Source organism: Catharus ustulatus, chromosome 5 (assembly GCF_009819885.2).
Source record: "Catharus ustulatus isolate bCatUst1 chromosome 5, bCatUst1.pri.v2, whole genome shotgun sequence".
NCBI classification, from domain to species: domain Eukaryota; kingdom Metazoa; phylum Chordata; class Aves; order Passeriformes; family Turdidae; genus Catharus; species Catharus ustulatus.
Window position 1 is genome coordinate 12121454 of NC_046225.1, and position 22926 is coordinate 12144379.

The following is a 22926-nucleotide window of genomic DNA, read 5'->3' on the forward strand; positions in this document are numbered from 1 at the left end:
ACTCTTCTCTGCAAAATCTCGTGGACACAGTCATTAATTAGATGATGAAGATTTGACCCTGCATTTTATGAAGCACTTACATGGCTGTTCTTTTTGCTTTTCAGATCTCCTAGTGGACATGCTGGGTGTGCTGGCCAGCTATAACCTGACAGTTCGAGAGCTGAAGCTGTTCTTCAGCAAGCTGCAAGGAGAAAAAGGGAGATGGGTAAAAGAAACCACAAAACACATTTTTATCATATTGTTTTTCTTTTTCCTGGTTTTCACAGTTAAAACAGTTCTATGAACTTCATGATAAACAGATTTTGTATTTACCAAAAAAAATAGGAAACTTTCTTATGTTATATAAAGAATCTTTTTACCTGAAAGCAATTAAAATACAGAGAGTAGAATAGTGATGAAGTTAAATTTCTTCCTGAACCTCTGGACTATATTGGTCTTTTTGAACACCTGGAAATAATAAGGTGACTCTGAAGTGTTTTTATGCATGTGATTTTAAATTTTTGATTCCAGCTATGTGAAATTGAAGGAAAAAGGCTTTTTTTTTCTTTTTAAATCACAAGAGAGAAATAAAAAAATGCCTGCACAGTTCTTTTTGCTCCCATTTTCACATTCCTGTAGTTTACCTGAAGATTAAAAAAAAATCCAGTTAGGGAAGTGAGAATTTTGGCAGAAATTGAACTAAAGGAAAAAAGTCCCAATGAAGAATTGTACAATTTTGCTCTTGTTCCTGTGTGGAATAGAAAGGGACCCTTTTACAGCTGAGAAACCACCTTCCCTAAAGTAAAAATGTGTATGTTGTAGAGGACACTTGATAAAGTTTTTTTCAACACACAATTGTTTCACTGGACTTGGGAACTATTTGAGCAGTCATTTTACCTGCTTTGAATTTTAATTCAACTCCTGTTATTTATAAATACTCTGGCTAGTGTAGGGGAAAGGTAGCAGTGTCTCCGTTGACTTCAAGTAATTTTAAAAAAGAGTATACTGTATAAAAGCAAGTATGCACACATAATACTGCAGATTTGAAAGGCCCTTTGAAATAAATAACTTCGGAGATCTTAACCTGCTTGAATAAAAATACTCTCAACTTTATAGATGGTTTAAACTTAATAATTGAATATAGAGAGTATGTTTAACTGTAGGTGAATTAAAGTTGTCTCTGTAACATTAACTTTTTCATTTCCTGTCTCCTTGCTATTTGCACTTAATTTCCTTTCCTTATTAAAGACCACATACAGGGGAAAGCAAGAGAAAAATGCCGCAGTTGGATTGCTAAGGAGTTGTACAACTCCATAAATCTTAAAATCAGCAGAACTGTAAAGATACCAAGCATTTTGCTGCAACACAATTTACCTGGTCACATTCTATAGCACTGCAGACATCTAAGCAGAGCTCTCAGCATTTCCTCCTCAGTTTTGACTCACATTCTTGAAGCACTGCTTAGCTGACTGCACTTTTTGTATACATATAATGGACCAAGCAATGCTCCAACATCATGCATAGTTTACAGAGGATAGCTGTTAACAACGGGGTGAAAAAGGGAATATCAGGATTATAAAATCATGGTTTAAAAATAGATCTGCTGGAAAGATATGGTGTGGTGAGAGACAGCGCACAAAATGGTCCTGTCACTATGATCAGTATCTGCTCTTCTTCTGTTGTGAGCTCATACACTTACTGATTTGGAATTTGTAGTTGCAGAGTATTGTAATAAAATCAGCAGGATATGGGTGATGGTGAAGTGTTAAATATTCACACTGAGCGCTCAGTTTAGGTACTCCAAATTGTCCTTGGGGCTTGAATCTTTCTCCATGGACTTATGTGAAAGTATAAACCAAATCAGTTTAATCTAATATATGACTGCAGTCCTGATGAAAATAATCCTTCTGCTGATCTTCCCTCTCCCTTTTGCTAGTTATTCCCCATCTCCCCTGTGCTGGCACAGGTTTCACTCAACCATGGCCCAGAACAGGTGTAATAAAAATTGGTTTGCATTTCTTTTCTCTAAATTGGTTTTCATCTGGACCAGTTACTGTGGAATCATACAGATAGCTGATGGGAATGGACAGACAGAGGCAGGAATGGACATTCAGGGTCAGTCTAGTTTATGCTGGGTGAAAATGACTCTGGCCTTCAAGTCTTTAGTGAAGTTACCTAATTAATTCAGTATATCGTGTAAAGGTATTCATGACTGTTAATATTGTTTTATTGAAAGTGCTGAGTGTCTTAGCAGCGTGTTATTCAACCATGTGCAAAGTTCTAAAATATGTTAGAAATTGCTTTTTGTGTGTTTATAGTCTTTTCTTTCTTAGAGGTTTGTTTTATATATTTACAAATGTAGTAATTCTCTTTGTCAGCCACCACATGCTGGGAAGTTACTGTCTGTGCTAAAACACATGCCTCAGAAGTATGGACCTGATGCCTTCTTCAACTTTCCTGGAAAAAGTGCTGCAGTATGTAGATATTTTACATTTCTTGTTTGTTTGTTCATTGTTGTATTAAGGCCCTTGGTCATTTTCATTTGTGGTCTTCTTTGTCTCATCTGTCATTGTCATAGAGTTTTAACCAAGTTTTTTTCCTATGCCAGACACCTACATTAGTGCCTGAATAAATCGTGTTTATAATAGATGTGCAATATCACTACAGAAGGACAAATACTATTACATGAACAATGGATACAAATGAGGCTGCTTTTTTGTATTTTGTTTTTTTCCAGACTGGTTCAGTTAAATCTTGTTGAAAGGAGACTATACCTGCTTTTCACTCTAGATGCCTATGAGAAATCATTGAGAAAGCATTGATAATTTATAGGCTAAATAATACTGCAAAGGATTAAATTAGCAATAATTAGTCTTTTTGTAATTGGTCCTGTGACTCATTTCTAAGTTTTGTGGTGTTCACTTCAAAAAGAATTTGGAACTGAACAGGCAGTTGGAAAACCCTGTACAGAATCTACTGATGGAATTCAAGTATGTCAACACTTTTGCTTCTACAATTGTAGAATGAAAAATTATGTTCAAAATTTCATGCTTAATTCAGAGTAAGATTTGAATAAGATTTATCAGATGACTCTTTCCAGTTTTCTGCACATAAACCCATTAGCTTTCTGCCTTGGTGGTTTGAGATTGAATTTCACCGACTTGATGACATAATGAATTATTTTTTTTGAATGGAAACTTTGGAGACTGAAAAATGCAGACTACTAGAAAAGTGCTCCTACAGTTTTATCACATGCAACAGAACTTGGCAATAGACAGACTTGTTTGTGTTCATTTTGGTTATTCATGGTTTTCTATTTAACTTCTGGATTGTATTTAACTTCTGTTAATTGTATTGAATGCTTGAACCATATTTTATGATAGTGGGGTACCTTTTGGTAGGTATTTTTATATATGTTTAAATTAAATTTAAGAAATGAAGTATTTACTCTAATTACTCTGTGATCCATTGTGAGTTTAGTCAAGTGATAATGAATTCCCAAGAGCTGGGTGCAAAGACATAGAGACTGGTTAGTTAGCTGGTATGTAGAAGGGTTTATAGCATTTTATGTGGACAGGAGTAGCTGAATGGAGCATGGGAATATAATAGCAAGTCTGGAGACACTTGAGTTCTTTGATTTATTTTTTTTTAAAATTCATTGGTACTGGTCATCTGGATGGCAACTTTGATCAGCGGTTATGGCAATCTTAATTGAAGTGTGTATTGTGAATCAGGGCTGCACACCAGCAGAATGTTAATATTAATGTTAATAGTAATATTAAGAAACCCCAACCAACTGAAAAACTCCGAAAAAATAAACCCCAGCTGTTTGAAACAAAGGGTTCAGCCACATGATTTGTAACTCGAGGGCTTTGCACTAAAAACACGATGTTCAATATGAAGATTTTGTCTAGTGGAGATTGTATTATGTTTCTTTTGAGGAAGTTTGTAATTCTGTGTTATTCTCACTGGAAGCCTACATAGATATGCATTTCAGGAGAGAAAATAATTTTTTAAGTGAAATGTGGCCCAGCTTTCCCTTCATGATCAGTTATTTCCCCGAATACCTACGCTATGTGAAAAGTAAACTGTTTATTTTGTCATGTTACCATAAAACCAAACCAATCTGAATTTGCATTTTGAGAAGTTGTTATTCTATAAGACTTTCACTAAAGCTATTAAATTTTGAAGCATAAGTTATTATTAATAATATCTTTTTTGAGTTATAAAGGTCAGTTTTTAGATACTTAGGTTAGTTAAATATTGTAACAATCAAGTGCAAAGAACAGAAGTTAGGCCAGATGTTTTTTTAGTATCAAGGAACATATATATTTGCAGTGTGTCTCTGTTTATCAGCATATATTTGTACAGTGTATCTTTTATTGTTGTGTTTATCTTTCTACATGAATGACTTCTTGCTTTCTGCAGGCTATTGCCTTACCTCCTATAGCCAAGTGGCCATACCAGAATGGATTTACTTTCCACACTTGGCTAAGAATGGATCCTGTAAATAATATTAATGTGGATAAGGATAAGCCTTATTTATATTGGTGAGTATTATGTTAAGCTGATATTGCTAATGTTCAGTTTCTATTAATTGTTCAGTGATTTCTGCATCCATCTGTGTATGTGCTGATTTTGTTCTGATTTGTCAGTTTTCGAACAAACAAAGGACTTGGTTATTCTGCTCACTTTGTTGGAGGCTGCTTGATTGTAACGTCCATAAAATCAAAGGGAAAAGGTTTCCAGCACTGTGTAAAATTTGATTTCAAGCCACAAAAGGTGAGTAAAAATAATAAAATCTTTCAAATGTTTTTCACGAGTCTAAAATTGCTGCCTGGGACTCTGTGTTGTATCTGTTGATTAATCTCATCTTTCTGTAGATAAACAGCTACACTGGAATGAGCAAAACAAATATGTGTTTGAATTTTTATTTCTTTTTCATTTTACAGCTAAAACATGAGTTGATTTTATAAATGGTGTTCAAGGCTGACTTGCCTATTAGGTAGTGTTGAATGTTCCCTTTTTCACTTAGATGTCTGCTAGTGTTTCTGGAACAACTGGTAAACATCTTGTGGGAGAACAGACCTCCTCAGGAATTCCTTATCAGTAATCCCTCGCTGTAAATATGGATTCTGTTTGTGATAATTTGACATGCACAGCCTTTGAGAGGCTTTAGTCTGGAGCCATCCTTGCTCTTTGGAATGGCATTTGTAGTAGTCCATCATGCTAAGAGTAACCCAGTTTAGGCTTATTTACAGAGTCATTTCAGTGTAAATTTGGTTCAACATTGTCAAAGATTTTTGGAGTTATATACCATAAATACCTTTTAAGCTCCTGTGTGAAAAAAATGGCATATTATCCTTTGACATAGCAATGCATGAAAACTCACAGGTGACTTATTAATCTTTTCTACTTAAAATACATCTTTCAGTCTTAATTTAATTCACATAAAGAGTTGAATTTGTTCTTCCAAGCCCCACTTGAATGCTTAAGCTGCTCCCAAGTGTTTATAGAGTTATATCAATTGGTTTTTTTTATTGTTTAGTGGTACATGGTGACTATAGTGCACATCTATAACCGCTGGAAGAACAGCGAGCTGCGGTGTTACGTGAACGGGGAACTGGCGTCTTACGGGGAAATAACGTGGTTTGTCAACACCAGTGATGTGAGTAATCCCTGCACACTCATGACTGTAGCTGATCATCTTGATGCATTGCATAGATATTCTTTGCCATTTTATTCATAAGCCTCCCCCATTTTATGCATTTAAAAAAAAATGTTGAGATAAAAATGGTTATTTTTGGTAAAGGAATAAATTGCATCTCAGAACTTCATATTTGTTTCTGCTGAGGTCCTCAAGTAATTGTTTATGTAAAAATATTCCCTGATGAAATGCATATTTTTCGCATGATTTGGTTGTGTAGCAAGGATTAAACCCTGTTACTGTGTTCTGTTTTCTGTTTTCAGACATTTGACAAATGTTTCCTGGGTTCTTCAGAAACAGCAGATGCCAATCGAGTGTTTTGTGGGCAGATGACATCTGTTTACCTTTTTAGTGAGGCTCTCAATGCTGCTCAAATCTTTGCCATTTATCAGCTTGGCCTGGGATATAAGGTACCTTAGAATCGACTTTGCTAAGTTTAGTTCTGCTAAGGTTCTTCATGGTAGATGTTAAGGATGTTGTGGCACCTCTGTGTCCTAAAAAAATGGTCTTACAGTGCAATATTTTTGTTAAACTCTTCCATGTTTCTTCTGTAAGCCTATGTATGGCCTTACTGAACTAATGCTAACTTGTGGCTTGTTTCTCGATTTCTTATAAAACAAAAAGAGTGGTGCTTCTGTTGGCTTCTCAAAATTTCCTTGTTGGTGGTTGGGAGAGGAAGAGAACAACTGTTATCTCTGACTGGGTTCCCTTTTTCATTGAGGCTGAAAACTTTAGATCAGTTGTGATGTATTTGTTTTAGAAATGTGGCTTTATAGTTGCTTGTGCTAGTGGGATTTCTTAAATGTGTGAAGTCAGTGCTGAGGATTAGTTTTGTTGCAGTGATTTATTATTTGTTTTGTCATAGCCTGAGGGGCACTAATTGCAGGCTGTTATTCCCCAGCAGCTGTACAAACATATACTGAAAAAGATGGTTCCTTTTCTATCTACTCCTCAATTATTAGTTCCTTCTGAGTGAACATTGCTGACAGTCCTGTTGTTTCCAGGCTGATGTGGTTCTTTTACATTACCAACATCTTGGCAATGACACTCTTCAGGGGCCAAAAAAATTCTGCCATTTTAATGCTACAAAATTGACTTTGAGTCTTATGAGTGTTTGGTTCTTATGAAAACCTTTCTTTGTGAAATACTGCTTGATTAAAGAAGCAATATTTTAATCATTTTTTTGCAATATTTGTTCTGATCTATATATTCAGTGTGCTTAATACAATTTTTTTTCTCCTTTCCTTCCTTAACCCTGCTTCCCAATCCAGGGAACGTTCAAGTTCAAGGCAGAAAGTGATCTCTTCCTCGATGAACATCACAAGTTGTTGCTATATGATGGCAAACTCTCCAGTGCTATTGCTTTTATGTACAATCCAAGGGCTACAGATGCACAGCTGTGTCTAGAGTCATCCCCTAAGGATAACCCTTCTATTTTTGTTCATTCACCACATGCCCTCATGCTGCAGGTAAATCAACATTTTTGTGGATTTGGAGGATATACATGATTTCTGTTTGAAAACCTAAAATCTGGTTCTATAGGGATTTGGATAAGAGATGGAGTTGCTTACAGGTTGGGGTTTTTTTGGGTTGGTCCTGCCCCCTGTTTCTTGAACTAAAGAGGATGCACAAGAATCCTAAGAAAAATGTTTATTCTATGAATAAATACCAAGACTGTGCTAGCTTTGAAAAAAAAAAAAAAATCCTTCTTCCTCACATCTAACATGTTCACTCCAATACAGATGTTCCTTATCTCTCATACTTTGCCCTGTTGATATGAAATCCTTTTCTTCCCTGTGCTTTGAGTGCTACCTCCTATATATTCACCTGAGGATCTGCGCTATAGATCCGTATCTAAAAGTATCTGTATCTAAAGCAGTAGATCAGGCAATACTGGGTTTCCTTTTGTTTGGTAATGATACAGTTTTTATATTGAAGAAATTAAAAGCTATATTAGTGAACATTTTATCAGTTTCTGAAGGAGGCTTCAATATTTCTTGTTTCTCCTTTGTCAGGATGTGAAAGCAGTCTTGACGCACTCAATCCAAAGTGCCCTGCACTCCATTGGAGGAGTGCAGGTGCTTTTCCCTCTCTTTGCACAGTTGGACTACAGGCAATATTCCTCAGACCACATTGACACGACTGTTTGGTGAGTGCATGTACTTGCAGTGTCCTGGGCTTTGTTCCTTTGAAGTAAAGGAAATTACCTATGGCTTTATCAAATGGCAGAGTAGTTTGCATTGTCTTGTGCAGCAGTGAATTATGTGTAACAACAAAAGGGTTACAGGCAGGACCTAAAGTGATGTACTTGTCTGCACCAAGTGTTCTGTGAAAGCTCACAGAGGTACACATATTTTTTACTTGAGAATTTTTTTACATAGCAGAATTATGGATAATTCTCTTGAGTTTATTCCTGTCATGGAGAGAATTCACTGGGGAAGGCTTCAAGAGAAACTCCAGGAAGGATGCATTTTTCAGCTACATGAAGTCATTCCTTGGAATTTTTCTTTGGTTTTTTTTAACCTTCAGATTTTTGGAAGATACTGTTACTTAGTGTTGCTGCTAGGCTTTTCCGCTGGTTTGAGTTCTGTTTCAACGTCTGTCTTCTCAACACCCAGATACAGAAGCTGATGGAGCTCCAGAGCTCCTAAGTTAAAGAGCAGCAGTAAAAGCAAAGGGATTGCTTTTCAGAATTCTGGTGTAATTTGCTCTGATTCATTGCATTTTTGTAGTTTCATGAGTGTTTAAAGATGATCTGTATCCATATTGTTGCTTGGAAGAGAGGGCCACAATATTCCTTCAGCCCATCTGTTTGTGCCTGGTGTCTCCTGAGCTGGCTCAGACTTGGACATCTGTGTGATAAATCAGTGATTTGATGCAGTTGCAAATTGGCCCAGCAATGCTGGGGTTTTCAATTGGTTATAGTCTTGATCTGCAGGCACTAGTGCCTTGACAGGAATATTCCCTCTGGCAGCAGCACAACAGCAAAGCTGTGCCTAGAAAAGGATTTACTCATCTGGTTGCTTAAGAAGTAGAATGGCGGTTGTGACTGATCTTGCAGAAGTTTGTAACTGAAACATGAAGCACAGAGTAGTACAAACTTAACTGTTGCATTTTTGCAAGAATTCAGAAAGATTTTGCTTTTATATGGTTATCTCAGAGTCCAGAATGTCAAGTTAGAAAAGCATTCAAAAAATAAAGAAGTTTTTTGAAATAAACATTCCAAATTTAATCTTACTTTTTGTTTTAAAAGTTCTGTTTTGTGTAACAGAACATTTACATAACATATATCTCTGGGTTGTGTGGTGGAAGTGTTAATTTGGAAATACTTTGTCTTGTTGTAACTCTTTAACATATTTTTGTTTTCTAAACTATGTTTTCCAGTTCTACTTTACTGGCATTCATCATGGAGTTGTTGAAGAACTCTATTGCTATGCAAGAACAGATGCTTTCCTGTAAAGGCTTCCTTGTGATAGGACACAGCCTAGAAAAGGTAAAGTAAATCTTCCTTGATGTCTTGCATTCATGTTGAATTTTTTTGGAGTTAAATACTTTTCCTAGACTGTTGCAGGACTCTCCTTAAGCAGATCTTCTTTTGCAGTCTTCCAAAGCCCACGTTACCAGAGCTGTGCTAGAACTTTGCCTTGCCTTCTCGAAATACCTGAGTAATTTACACAATGGGGTGCCCCTGCTGAAGCAGCTGTGTGATCATGTTCTCCTGAATCCTGCAATATGGATTCATATCCCAGCACAGGTAAAATTGCTTATTCTTATCAATAAGGTGCCATATGGTTTATTGATTTGAGAGTGTCAAACTAAGCCTTGACTCCAAAGAATTGCAAGTTCCGGCTATTCAACAGAAATCATCCAGGAATTGTCTTTAGGCTCTGCTTTGTGCATATAGTTGTCAAGTTTTGCAGACTCCCAGGGTTTTCTGGGAGCTGGGAAACTTGCAGTGTTCTGCAGAACAGAGTTGTGACTTCCTTCCCAGTCTGGGTAAAAAGTTTGGATGGGTTACTTGGGAAAAACTCAGCAATTTTTGAAGAGGAATTTATCTTAGTTGTCAGATTTTAAGTCTTGATACAAATTGAAAGTGTGTACTTTTATTTTTGGTTAATCTCTGTTCTCTGACAGTGAACAGCTTTGATCAAAAACTTGCCAGCTGAAACCTTCTTACCAACACTGTATAGTTTCAGAAATATAATGAAAATTTTCATCAGTTTGCAGAGATTTTAAGACTAAACTATGCAGAAAAGATCTATTTCGTTAAGACATTTTGATCGATGAAATGTAAGAATTCAGTTGTTTGACGTGCTGCAATTCAGGTGTGATGATTTTTGTTTTCCTGCCTGGTGGTGTAGGTTCAGCTGACCCTGTACACTTACCTGTCTACCGAGTTCATTGCCACTGTTAACATTTATGGAGCAATCCGGCGGGTTGGGACGGTTCTTCTGGTCATGCACACCCTCAAGTATTATTACTGGGTGGTGAACCCTCAGGATCGCAGTGGGATAACTCCCAAGGGCATAGGTATGGACATATATATATTGATCTTTATTCTCACAAGCTGATGCTTGTTTTAATAAAGTTTTATATGCAATGTTTAGAATAGAATTGTCAGTTCTTCAGAAATAGTTATCCTTCAGTAGGGTGCCTTTGTCCTTGAAAGATTTTTTTTCACAACCTATAGGAAATTTTCTAAAGAAAGTCATATCTTCTGTCATCAGACACCTTTGTGAACTGATACTAGACAGAAGTGGTCAGAGAAATGGTAGGATGTTGGAACTGTAGAGCTGTGCCTGGGAGTATGGTGTTTCTCTGTAATTTTTGGAATTTCAGAGGGAGAAGCAGGTGATGGGAGAGAGCTAGATATTCTAGGAGTGAGTGCTGCCTAGATGTGTCTACATGTCTACCACCAACTTCTCAAATGACCAGCCCTTCATGTTAGAGGGCTGTAAGGGTTGTGTTGTAGTATCTTTCATCCTTTAAGAAGCAAAGCATGTGTGTTTTCTCCTTTCTTTTTAGTCTCTCGTGGATTTACTTAGTTTCATAACCCATTTATTGAGCCTGAGGCAAGTGGATGAGTAGGAGAGTCATAGTAATGCAGTTTAATGGCTTATTTTGACTAGGCTGAAAATAGCTGTTGTTAAACCAAGTATGCCTGTGGGCCTGTACTTTATAAAACTAGACTCATATGATCACTTTCATTCTCTAGATGGTTTACTTTTCTGTGATGATTAAGATCATGAGAGGCATTTACAGGCAAATATAAAAACTATCCCCCAAAATGTATTTGCAACAGTTAATTTGCTTTCTGTACCAATGCTTTTACTTGACTTTGACACTTGGTTGCACCTGTTTTTTTAACCTTGGCTCTCCTGGGAACTACTGAGTGTTTGAGTATTTGAAATGTTTCTTTGAAAGTCTGCTTTGCACAGAGATGGCAGAAGCCAGTCCTTTTTGACTTTGAGTTAACAAATTAAGTCATGTCTTTCAAGGTATTCTTTACACATTGCATTGTAAGCCTGATTTTTGTGTATTTAGTCAGTGTGTAATAATGGCATTTAGCTCTTCTTTTGAGCTATGACAGAACTTAAAAAAACCACTGTAAACTGCAAAAATTTGAAATCTGGAAATTCTGACAAAGTTCTCATATCAGTCTTACTCCTTGCATGAAGTTGTTTCATAGCACTACAATGAAATGTTGAAATCATTGGAGTTTAGATGAGGCCTCAGTGGAACCTCACTGATCAGACGTTTTGCTAATAAAAAATTATGAAACACAGTACTGTTTTGTGGTCTGAAATAAAGGGTGGGAAGACTTAGAATTGTGCTTTCTTCACTCAGAAAATTCCTTTTCTTTTTCATTTTGTGAAAATGCAGTCTATGCTAATAATAACTGCTTATTTGGATTTTGTGTATTTACTTTTCCTTTGTAGATGGTCCACGGCCTACTCAGAAGGAGATTTTATCTCTGCGAGCATTTTTGTTGATGTTCATTAAACAGCTGGTGATGAAGGTAGGATAGCTTTAAAATATTGTAGGATATTTGAGTTTTCTTTCATAAAGAAATGCCTGACATGCTTTAAACATGTTAAATGTTGTGAAAGTAAATAAACAGAAAAGCCATGTAAGGTACTTCTTTTTGTTGTGGCTCCTGCCACTGACAGCAGTGCTAAGGATGCATTTTTCCCCTTTTAAGCTGTTTTTATCAGAAGTGGAGCTTAGAAATGTTTACTTTTGGGGAAAAAGTATTTAATTTCTTGGGTTTTTGGTTTTTTTTTTTTTGGTTTTTTTTTTTAACATGAGCAGTATCAACTACATCATAAGTGCTTAAAGACTAAAGAGAAACATTTGATATTGTGTGCTGTGGGTCAGTGGGACAGAGGAGGATAAGACTATTACTAAGTTTCAGAAATGTTTCTTGGACATTAGAGGAATGCTGGAATTCAGCAGCTCTGTTGCTCATAAGCTCTTCATGACCTTTTCCTATCATAAGTTCTTTGTCTGTGTAAGCCCTGCTCAGCAATAACAAAAACATCTCTATGTTATCAACACTGTTTCCATCACAAATCCAAACCACAGCTGTGTGCTGCCTCCTGTAAATAAATTCTACCCCAACCAAAACCAGCACAGCAATAAACACAACGTCTGTCGAAAAAGGTTGAGGTTGATCCTTTGGCAAGTTTTGTATTTGTATCTAGTGGTGCAAATCTTTTTGGGAAATGAAAGACTTACTTTAAAAACTAAAAATTCTAGAAGTGGAGAAGTCTGCTTTTGTCTACCCTCATCCTGTTCTTAGAAATTGTTTTTTTATTTTATTTTCACGAAAGATACCTCAAGGCATTTGCTGGGATAGGTGCCTAAATGATTGAGGTTTCTTCAAAGTTGATGGCAATTGAAAATGGGCTTCTTTAGTGGAAAATAAGAAGCAAACATAGATGTGGGTATATCTAAGAGACTTATAATTAACCTTCCAGATCTGCTTTTGAGTCCTTTATGCCGTCTCAATTTAATTCTTCTATTAATAGGAAACTCTCAGTTCAAATTGACTGTATCTATTAATATGTATTGCTCTGACAATTTCATATACTGTATTGCTATTTATCTTGTTTTTATGCCTGTATTGCAATTGCCTTAAAACACTTTTATGGCATACACTGGATACTTTTGAGGGCAGGGAAGAAGCTACCTTGCACAACTATAAAGCTATTAGAGGCTCAAGTAAAACCAAATTTCTTGTGTGATATTTGCTTTGTGATATAAATGCTTCTTGTAGCAAAGCTTTTTTTGGAAACAGCATTCTATACTTAAAAGGTGATACTTAAAACCTGTTGTTTTTTTAAAGGACTATGGAATAAAGGAAGATGAATTGCAGGCTATCCTCAATTATCTGCTTACTATACATGAGGTAATTTTTATTTGGGGGATGTGTTGATGAAGAGTGGCATACTAGTGCTGTTTGTGACCACCAAATGTTTGAATAATTTTGCATATAACCTCCTTTATGCCACAAGATGGCTCTGCTGAGGAAGTAGCAAACATTGTCCAGTTCTTTAGAGTAGTGTGCTGATATGCCAATATTCTTGCAGTGATTTAAGCACTATGTTCAATGTTAGATTGAAGTTCATTAAGCCAGTAAGTTAAAATGGTTTCTTATGTTGTTCTACAAACCAATTTACCAAGCAGAAAAACAGATGGTGAGACTGACTTAAAAAAAAGTCAAAACCTTGGTTTAGGCTGCCTGAGTAATATTTTTTGTTTTGTTTTTCCTCTCCTTTTTATTTTGCTTCTTAAATAAAGCAATAAAATTGAAAACATGCATTAAAAAAATAAAGATGTATGTTAATGGCATCTAAGAAGCATATAAACTTAATTGGGAGAAAATGTTGGTTACCACTGATACATCTGCATCTTCATATTTTAGCACCAGGAAAAGGCACTTTATGCCAGATGCAACATCAAAGACAAGGGAAATGGGGACATAAATCTAACTGATCTCGTCTCTGTAAGGGTGCTTGAAATGGGTAAAATAAGGAATTAATTGAACTTCATTTCAAACAGTATAGATTTTTTTTTTTTAAATTTCGCTTACACCTATATTTTCCTTTTATTCTCTGTGCTACATACTGCTACTCGGTAGTACCATAGTCAAGAAATTCTACTTTATGTGGAGAAGTAAAAAATAAGATTCTTGGTAACATCTAAGTGTGAATTAAAATAGCAGAAGCTTTATATAGCCTTCAGATGGGGATGTGATGTTTTAAAAATCTTACCAGTTTGCTTACTCAGGTGTAAACCCACAATCTAACTGTGGATTCAGAAAATCATCAACAAAAAAAAGTAAAATTTAGCCTTCTCATATGGATAAATAGTGTCTAATGTCAGCTGATAATATCAGGTGAACAGAGTTATTCAGGAGGATGTAAAACCATGATTCTAATAAAGTATTAGAGTATTAGTTCAAAATACTCTAGAGTAAAGAATCAGAGTATTTGTTCAAAAGTGTTGGACAGTGTTTTATTTGTGGGCTCTTTTTTTTGAAAATAAACTTTCATTTCAATACTACAGAATATGGGAAAAGACAGATGCATTTTGTTATTTCTTAGGTTAATTTAATTACCATGAACTTGGACCAAATTAGTGAACTGTAGCTTAGAGTGCTTTAGACTAAAAGTATGGAAAAGTTCACTAAGCAACTTGAATTACCCATTTAAAATATTGTCTGTGGCAGGTGGTAGTATTTTTTTCCTCTTGATTTGAACATTTCTGAGTAAAAACTTTTCATTAAACACCACCCTGTGCCCTAGAAAATGTGCAGCAGTTTATTTGTAGCTCCTGTGCAGGAAAGGATTGGAAAATACACATGCAAAAACAGAGGAGCACGTGTGTGGAGGGAAGTAACATAGTCTGAATTTCCATTGCCTGTCAAATCCTTACATCCCAGACAGTGATATATCACTTTTCACCCTGAACAATTAAGTGTATTTTTTGTAATGTTTTCTCCTGCACTTCCACTTTAGAACTGTACTTCTTTTGATCCTGGCCAAAATGATTTGGTCCTTCTTTATTATTAATCTCCACATACTTTTGAAATATTTTGTGGTGATTCTTTTAGCCAAAACAATATTCTAGTGTATGTGTTATAAATTCAAATTTGTAACTTTTGTTCAACAGGATGACAATCTAATGGATGTCTTGCAGTTGCTGGTTGCTCTGATGTCAGAGCATCCAGGTTCTATGATCCCTGCATTTGATCAGAGGAATGGATTGCAGTAAGTATGAATTTTCTAAGTGGGAAAAAGGAAATTATGTTTTGACCATACTGTTGCTTGCAAGAATTCCCGTGAAATCGGAACGGTTCTCATCAGTGTGTGTGCTGCAATCACAGACTCCTCATCTTGGAAGATTTTTGGGTCCAGGTGTTCATTTTGACAAGAGGTGCTGTTGGATTTATTATCAATGAGGTGTTTTTTTAATGTTTCCAAGCTGTCAGTCACACTAAAACAGGGAGTGATCCATTTCAGTCTGAGCATTGATGTCTTCATCTGCTGGTGCTCTGTCTTCAGCCCCCCATTCCTACAGATGTTTTAGAACTGGAAGGGAGCTGACAAAAATTGAGTCAGATGTCTTCTGATCCTTGTTAGTTTTCTTCCCTTTTTTTTTCCTGTGGGTCTTTTCCAGAAAAACTATTTGTTTGTTTAAAAGTAGGACTTCATGCTATGCACTGTTTGCAATCTTTTTCCCAACAAACAGAAAAATAGTGTTTAACACTATTGTGAGAGAAAAGTAGGGGAAGTAGTGAATTCTACTTGTACAAGTAGGAAATCTGCTAGAGGAGTCATGACTTTGATTTTATCTTGTGGCTCAGAGGGTGGTCACAGTATTGAACTTTGCTAATTTAGCAGGAACCTGCCTGAACATAGTGGGGGAAAACATTGGTCCAGGCAAACAAATGTGAGAAGAATTCCTAGAAGGAAATGGGGAATAGTGATTCTCTCACTCTGTAAAGGCAGAGTCTCATTTCATACATTTAGTTGCACCTATTGGTTAATCCCTATTTAGACATATATTTTTTCCAGTTGCCCTCTCTCAAGAGACTCCATTCAGGCATGCTTGTAATTGTTTTCTCCCCTTTTAGTACTAGATTGATTTTTTTAAAATTTTTTTTTAAACCCATTTTCATCAGATTTGATTTCATTTGTATGGTAATGTAACATGTATGGGAAACTAATAAAAACCTCTAAATAATAAAGTATTTGAATGTCAGGTTGGGTCTCCAATGCAGTACATTTGGTTTTATTTAACGACTAGCAGTAGGTGCTTTCTTTTTTGTTAACGAGTATATGAGCAAGTCAGCATGAATAGTGAGTCCACAGCAAGAAATCACTTTATTTTCCTGTTTTATTTGTTACTCTCCTTGCTCCAGTATTGTCTCCAGTCACTTAATGGATTGTGTGCTTCTTGATACATCTACTTTGTGAAATTAAGGCATGATATTCTTGAAATTAAAAAATAATTTTCCAAAAGTAATTTTCCAAATTTGGGGTTCTCTTGAAAGTAAAAATGTTAAAGTACCCAATCTAATGGGAAAAAAAAGGAAAGGAAATGCTTTCCTTCTATACAATTAGTAAACCCTGATAGTGTTCTGTAAAGAAAAGCAGAGAAATGGATTCTCTTGCTTGAATGACGAGTGCATCATAGGTTTGTTTATTTGTTTCCTTCTATAGTTTCTGTGGTTGCAGCAATCTCCAGGATACATTATTTGTTATATGTAACTGTTTCTTACTCTCCCTTAGGTTTTACCTATAATTATGGTATCTGGTATAGAACTTTTTTTTTCTTAGTTCAGGTGTCCTGAGAATTATTTTTGGGGGAATAGAAGTACATAACTATTGATGAAGGCTCAGTTAAAGATCTGTTGAATATTATATCCACAGTCCAGCTATAATCAGATGGTGATGTGGCCCTAAGAACTTGTCTATAAAAGGAATTGATGAAAGAAATTGGATGTAACTGATAAATACATTTAGATGTCTTAAGTTTCTATGGGAGGTTTACAAGGACCCCAAACCTCCATTTGTTATCTTCACATTGACAGAAGCCCAATGTGTTTTCTCCACTTAGGGTTGTCTACAAGCTTTTAGCATCACAAAGTGAAGGCATCAGGGTGCAAGCTCTGAAAGTGATGGGATATTTCTTAAAGCATCTTGCTCCAAAGTAAGTACTGATTTGGGTCTTAAATTTCACCTCCCAAGAAAGGAAGAGGTAAACACAGACATGGTGTATGTTATTTTGGGTATAAACTATTGGGTGCATACACACCAATTTGTGTGTAAGGGGAAAAGCTGCACTGGAGGTTAATCACTAAATAGGCTTCACTGTCTAGGAGCCTTTCTTCAACTACCCCTCAGTCTGTTTGTCAAGAATGCATTTTTGATATGGTGGAGTTGCTTGTTGCTGGTAGCTCATATCCAGGCATTATCAGTTCCTTGTCAAGCTGATTGAATAGTTACTTACAGCATGGCCTCCTGCTTTTTGAAGTGACCCTTTTCCAGTGAGATTGATACCAAGAATCAGACTGGTGGGATGGAACCCCATGTTCCTGAGAACTAGGTTTAATATGTCTTGACTCAGCTGTGATAGTGCATAACTATTGAGATTGCTGTCCATGGTTACATTTTTGAGTGAAATGAGGACAAAGGTGTCCTTTCCTCAGTGTTTATGAAGAAATCCCCGAGGCTGTGTTTGAGCTTTTTGGGCTCATGGGGTGAATGGACCTCATTTATGGCAGAAAGGTGGCTGCCTTCAAGGAAGGATTTGTCTTTTCAGAATCTGAACACTTCCCCTTTTCCTTCACCAAAAGTGAAAGATTTAAGGAACAAACAGGAGAAATATCTTACCAGTGGTTTTGTATTTCTTGAGGCACACATTTTAAACTTTTTTCCCTCTAAAGCAAATGGAATGCATAAGTTTATTTTATCTTTCTCTACCATTTTAGGAGAAAAGCTGAAGTCATGCTTGGACATGGATTGTTTTCTTTGTTGGCTGAAAGGCTGATGCTTCAGACAAGCTTATTCACCATGACCACATACAATGTCCTGTTTGAGGTAATCATACTCTGTAGTTAGGATCCAATCTTTCTAATTACTTGTAAGACATTGTTAGAGAATTGCTTACATATTTGTGCTGATATGTTCCAGATGACACTAAACCTTAGTGTGATGCAGCTGAATACTCCTTTTTTTTCTCCCTAAAGCTCACTACTTTGGATTTACCCCCTCCTTAACATGGTTATGCTCATTATGAACAATTTTAGGTAATGAGTAACCTGTATGTCTCAAGCAGATGCTCATGTAGACGTGGAATTTTATTATAGCAATGATCTTGTCTTAGAATAATTGCTTTGGTTAGAGTCACATTCATCTTCCAGTATATTTTAAATAACAGTATGCACTTAAGAGAGAAATAAAAAAAATAAAGTAGCTTATAGAGTTTTATAAGCAGGATGAAATAAATTATCAAGAAAGTTAGTGGGGTTTTTTTGGGATGACTTTTAGAATGATGGTGTTTGTGCAGCATCCAACTATTTTTCAGTAAACTGTCTTCCTTATATTGATATGGCATCTTCTTCTTTCTTGCTAGATTCTGACTGAACAGATTTGCACTCAAGTAATACATAAACAACATCCTGACCCAGATTCCACGGTGAAGATACAAAATCCTCGTAAGAATGACACAGATTTTTAAATGTTACCTGAAGAAAAGTGCTTAAGGGCATTCAAAGAACTCTACCAATGAAAAAGCTTATTAATTACGTCTACCAGTCTTCTGTTTTACCTTTTTTCCAGTCTAAAAGACAGATAACTTGTATTTAGTTGGAGTTATGTACAAAGTATGTCTCTATAGCATTTCGAAGACATTTTATGTGTCTGTAGTTCATAACTCACCTTTTTTTGGCAGTGCAGTCATATTATGAAATGATTTTTCAAGACTTGTATGCACTGGATACTTTGATTTAATACATGCTAAGGTTCCAGCAAAATTCTGAATGCACTATTTAGTGATGTCAGACTAAATTACCTGAAATATGGAAACACCTTTCATTTTAAATTACATTCAGTATGACAATGCTAGATGGAAAATAGGAGAAATGTATCTGCTCACTGTTTTGGTTAGCTTACTTTATTGGAAGTGTATCTTGATATGAAACTTTAGATGTCTTTTGAACTTAGAGAAAATACTGATCTCCTTTCCTGAATTATATACATTGTTAATGTGCTCTGCACATAATACAATGGACTTATGATAGCTTTGGGAGTTAATTTTTTTCTAGAGAAATATCAGATTTTTCACTTTCGTAGCTGCTTTGTCGTTAAATGTAAGTCACAGTTGTAGGTTTACTTCAGGGGGAAAGTGGGGGGGAAAAAAGAAACCAAGCAAAGCAGATATGGAGGAAAGAAATCTGGTTGTGTTATGCCATTTTCCTTCTGGTAAATCTGTATGAAGCAAGAGATGTGAGCATGTTTCTGTTGCTTTCTCCTACGATTTTTGAAGTTGACAGTTACTGCTGTGGTCAGTATGGACTATATGGGGACTGAATTGATTCTGAAATTATGTAGGTTCAATAGGAAGAGTAACTTTTAGGGTCCCTTTTTAGGTCATTACTATTATCAAGTAAGGAATTTCCCTTTAAAGGAGTTGTACAAGATGAACTGCAACTATCACAGTGTGTTCAAATTACACCCTGATTCATTTACAAAGTTGACTTCTTTTAAAATAACAGGAAAAGTCACTGCCCCACTGCTTCAAAAAGTGTGATGTACCCTCAATTTTCACCTTCTAAAAATAGAGAAAGCATTGTAAGAGATAAAATTTTATATTAGGAAGGTTTTTATAACAGCAACCGTTAAGTTTACTTGGAAGTTGGTCACATTATTTGAAAATTTAGTGTTATTAAGGTAGAGCAAAATCTCACAAGGTAAAGCATTTTCTCATATATTGGTTTTCTAAAGGATGCTTTTTTATGTGAACCTCATGAAAAAATGGTTCTGACAGGTTCTGATAGCTTATCAATTGTCGAGCAGTAATATTTGTGTTTCTTTAACATGGTAACTCAATTAATTCCATTTACTTTAGAGGCCTGCAAATCCCCTGATGGGTGACTAGGTTTGAAAAGTACTGGAAGAAGGGATTTGTTTAACTTAAACCTTCTTCTCCAATAGAGATGTGCTTTTTCTCAATATAAAACTTCTTTATGTGGTGTCGCTTTCCTTGTACAAACACTGTTGAAAGAGGCCTTGTGTTTTATGCTGTGCTTAGTCCTAATATTTTGTTACTCATGAACTGTTTTACAGAGATTTTGAAGGTTATTGCAATCCTGATCCGTAATTCTCCACAGTGTCCAGAAACTCTGGAGGTCCGGCGAGCCTTTCTCTCGGATATGATTAAACTGTTTAATAACAGCAGAGAAAACAGGAGGTAGGATGGCTTGCACTCTGCACAAGGATATAAAATAGACAACAAGGTCTCCTAGTAAATTAAATTCAAGAGGGCAGACACAGCTTAATTGCTGTTTCAGCAAATTCTGTACTCTAGCAAAATCTTCAGTAGGAAAAATTAGACAAGCTTGCATGTAGCAATTTTTTAAAGCTTGTTAGATTCTTAACTTTTGTGTGTATTTCTAAGATATATTTAAAAATGTGATTCAATAGCATGTGTGTGTTTTGCAGGAGTTTGTTGCAGTGCTCTGTCTGGCAGGAGTGGATGCTTTCCCTTTGTTGCTTTAATCCAAAGACTTCTGAGGAACAGAAGATAACTGAGATGGTGTACACCATATTTCGGATTTTGCTGTACCACGCAATAAAATATGAGTGGGGTGGCTGGCGTGTGTGGGTGGATACACTGTCAATCACACATTCAAAGGTGAGATTAATCAAATGTCAGCAAAAATTTTCATTTCTGAGAAATTTTGGTGCTGGTCTTGCTTTTTAGTAACAGCAGGAACACAAGGTGGCGCACCATAGCTATTCATCAACAAAAGTACCTTTTAGTAACATCAAAAGGCTGTAAAACAAATGGGTAAAAAGCAAAGAAATCCAAGTTAAGGCAGATGCTTCAACTGTTAAACTGTCATGGAATATGGGGTGAGAGTGCAAATCCTTGCAGTATGAATGAGACTATTACCCTTTGTTATTGTTCTGTCTGAATTTTGTTGTTGTTACTGCCAGAGTTACATCATAAAAGTTATTAGTGGTTGTCTGACTAAAGCACAGTAGTACAAAAGGTATTTTATACTGCCTTATTCTGAACAAAAGAGTGAAGCCAGTGTGGGCCTCAGAATTATTCTGCTTATCAGAATATTTACTTACAGCAAATTAAATTATAAATTACCTATTTCTTAATGTGTGCAACTTAGCAGTGTGAAAAGGACATCTGTGAATCCAAAAGATCGTGTTATGATACTCAGGAATTGTTGACATCTCTGAGGTATTGGATTTTGAATGAGTTTTTTTCTTAAAAAGGGTTTCTGCAGACAGCAAGAGCCTTGTTATTTTACAGCTCTGTTTTTTGCATTCAGAGGTTGATGGTGGTTTCTTAGGCTATGGGGAGACAATTGTAGAAATCTATGTAATAAAAATGGGTGAAATAACTTCATTAAGCAGTCACTTAGCTAAGTGGAATTATGGTGCAAAGAACCCAGGGCCACGTTTTAACCCTTACAGAGATCACATTTTAGGTGTTGGACCATTCTTAATACTGTTTTTTGTCAGCTTTGCAGTCTTCAAAAACCAGTTTCCTCTTTTTGCCCCAAGATGCAGAGGGCATGGGTGAATTGTGCAATGGCAAGCTGTAGCCACAGTAGAGAGCCCTAAAGAGTAAAGAGCTATTATATAAAAAAATTCATCTGCATAATTTAGCTTGTGTGTGATTGCTGGGAATCGCTGGAAATTGTCCCTGGAGAAAGATGGAGAGGTGAATAAAGGAAGACCACCTTTCTAACTCTTACTCGGAGCTTTGCTGGCTCGAATTTAGAAATTAGCAAGCACATTATCTTATAATCTCTAGTTCTATTCCTAGACTCCTTTTGTAAGATAATGTAATGTCAGAAATCTTGTTTAAACAGCATCTATGTCAGAAGGGTTATATGGATTTTTGGTCATTCTCTTCAGTGACTTAATGTGGCTAATCAATGATCTAGAGTTCCTAGAGAAAAAAACCAAGATTTTATTGTGATACCATGGCCAAATGTCAAGAACAAATATCTGCAGTTTTAGAAAAGACCAAAAAAATAGATAGATATAGATAATGTTGGTCCTGTTTATTAATTTGTGTTTTAAAGGCTGTATGTTTTTGTGAAATAGTGAATGAGAAGATGAGCTACTTCAATCTGTGTTTCTCATTTTTGGTTCCTGGCGTGCTGCGACAGGGAGGTGTCCTTGGCTGTAGGAGTAACCCCTGTAAGCTTTCCCTTAAGTCTAACTTTGTTGACTTTCCAGTCAATATATAGTATCTGTCTGTTCTTCTAGCCCGTTTCAGAAGAAGTTGAATGATGGTAAGTTTGGAAGTGTTTGTTAAGAGTGCTGGTGGTGGAATATTGAAGGGCTCATAAAGGAATTCAGTTTGTTTGGACATCATACTAATACTAGTTCCAGAAACCGAAACAAAAGCAAAAAGCAGCCAGAAACCAACTTGATAATATTACTATGAATGGTGATGCCATTATCAAGATTTTTAAATTTTGCCTTTATTATACACTTTCCATTTGAATTTCTTTTTGTAAATAGTGCATACAATTCATGCAGCTAGCCATATAAAACTAGATGCCCCTTCAGAACTGCCTGTTAATTACATAAACATAAATTAGGATAAATCACAAAAAAACTCTTGAAAAATGTCCTTAGACAATTATAACGATTTTTAAATCCTGTTAATTTTGCTTATTTTAAATAGTCTTGTATCCTGTTATACCACTATTGAGATTCATAGAGATTCACACATAACCTAGTGTAGGCATAAGTCAGTGGGCAAATTGTTCAATGCTAACTGCATCTCCAATGTTTTTGATTTCTAGCATGCTTTCAAAGTAATGTGGGAATTATGGGAACAAAAATATTTCCTTAACATTGCTAAGAGAATAACCAATTTGGGTTTTTCCTATTTCATCTCTAATTGTATTGGGTTACTGCTTATTTTTCCTTTTTATAACCCTCTGTGCCGTTCGTGCCACTAATTTATAA

General features: G+C 35.9%; 1 protein-coding gene across 4 annotated transcripts in view; it reads left to right on the plus strand.

Moving 5' to 3' along the window:
* The window catches only part of LRBA (LPS responsive beige-like anchor protein), a 365003-nt gene that overhangs the window by 38513 nt on the left and 303564 nt on the right, over positions 1 to 22926 (plus strand). For all 4 annotated transcript variants that reach the window (XM_033059906.1, XM_033059908.1, XM_033059907.1 and 1 more), the window contains exons 3-21: positions 105 to 205; positions 2358 to 2453; positions 4408 to 4529; positions 4635 to 4761; positions 5528 to 5647; positions 5950 to 6096; positions 6958 to 7155; positions 7702 to 7835; positions 9071 to 9179; positions 9288 to 9440; positions 10048 to 10216; positions 11626 to 11705; positions 13035 to 13097; positions 14864 to 14961; positions 16814 to 16906; positions 17688 to 17796; positions 18332 to 18413; positions 20044 to 20167; positions 20419 to 20611. In XM_033059906.1, the coding sequence (XP_032915797.1) occupies positions 105 to 205; positions 2358 to 2453; positions 4408 to 4529; positions 4635 to 4761; positions 5528 to 5647; positions 5950 to 6096; positions 6958 to 7155; positions 7702 to 7835; positions 9071 to 9179; positions 9288 to 9440; positions 10048 to 10216; positions 11626 to 11705; positions 13035 to 13097; positions 14864 to 14961; positions 16814 to 16906; positions 17688 to 17796; positions 18332 to 18413; positions 20044 to 20167; positions 20419 to 20611 (2318 nt within the window). The remainder of the gene's footprint in view (positions 1 to 104; positions 206 to 2357; positions 2454 to 4407; positions 4530 to 4634; positions 4762 to 5527; positions 5648 to 5949; positions 6097 to 6957; positions 7156 to 7701; positions 7836 to 9070; positions 9180 to 9287; positions 9441 to 10047; positions 10217 to 11625; positions 11706 to 13034; positions 13098 to 14863; positions 14962 to 16813; positions 16907 to 17687; positions 17797 to 18331; positions 18414 to 20043; positions 20168 to 20418; positions 20612 to 22926) is intronic.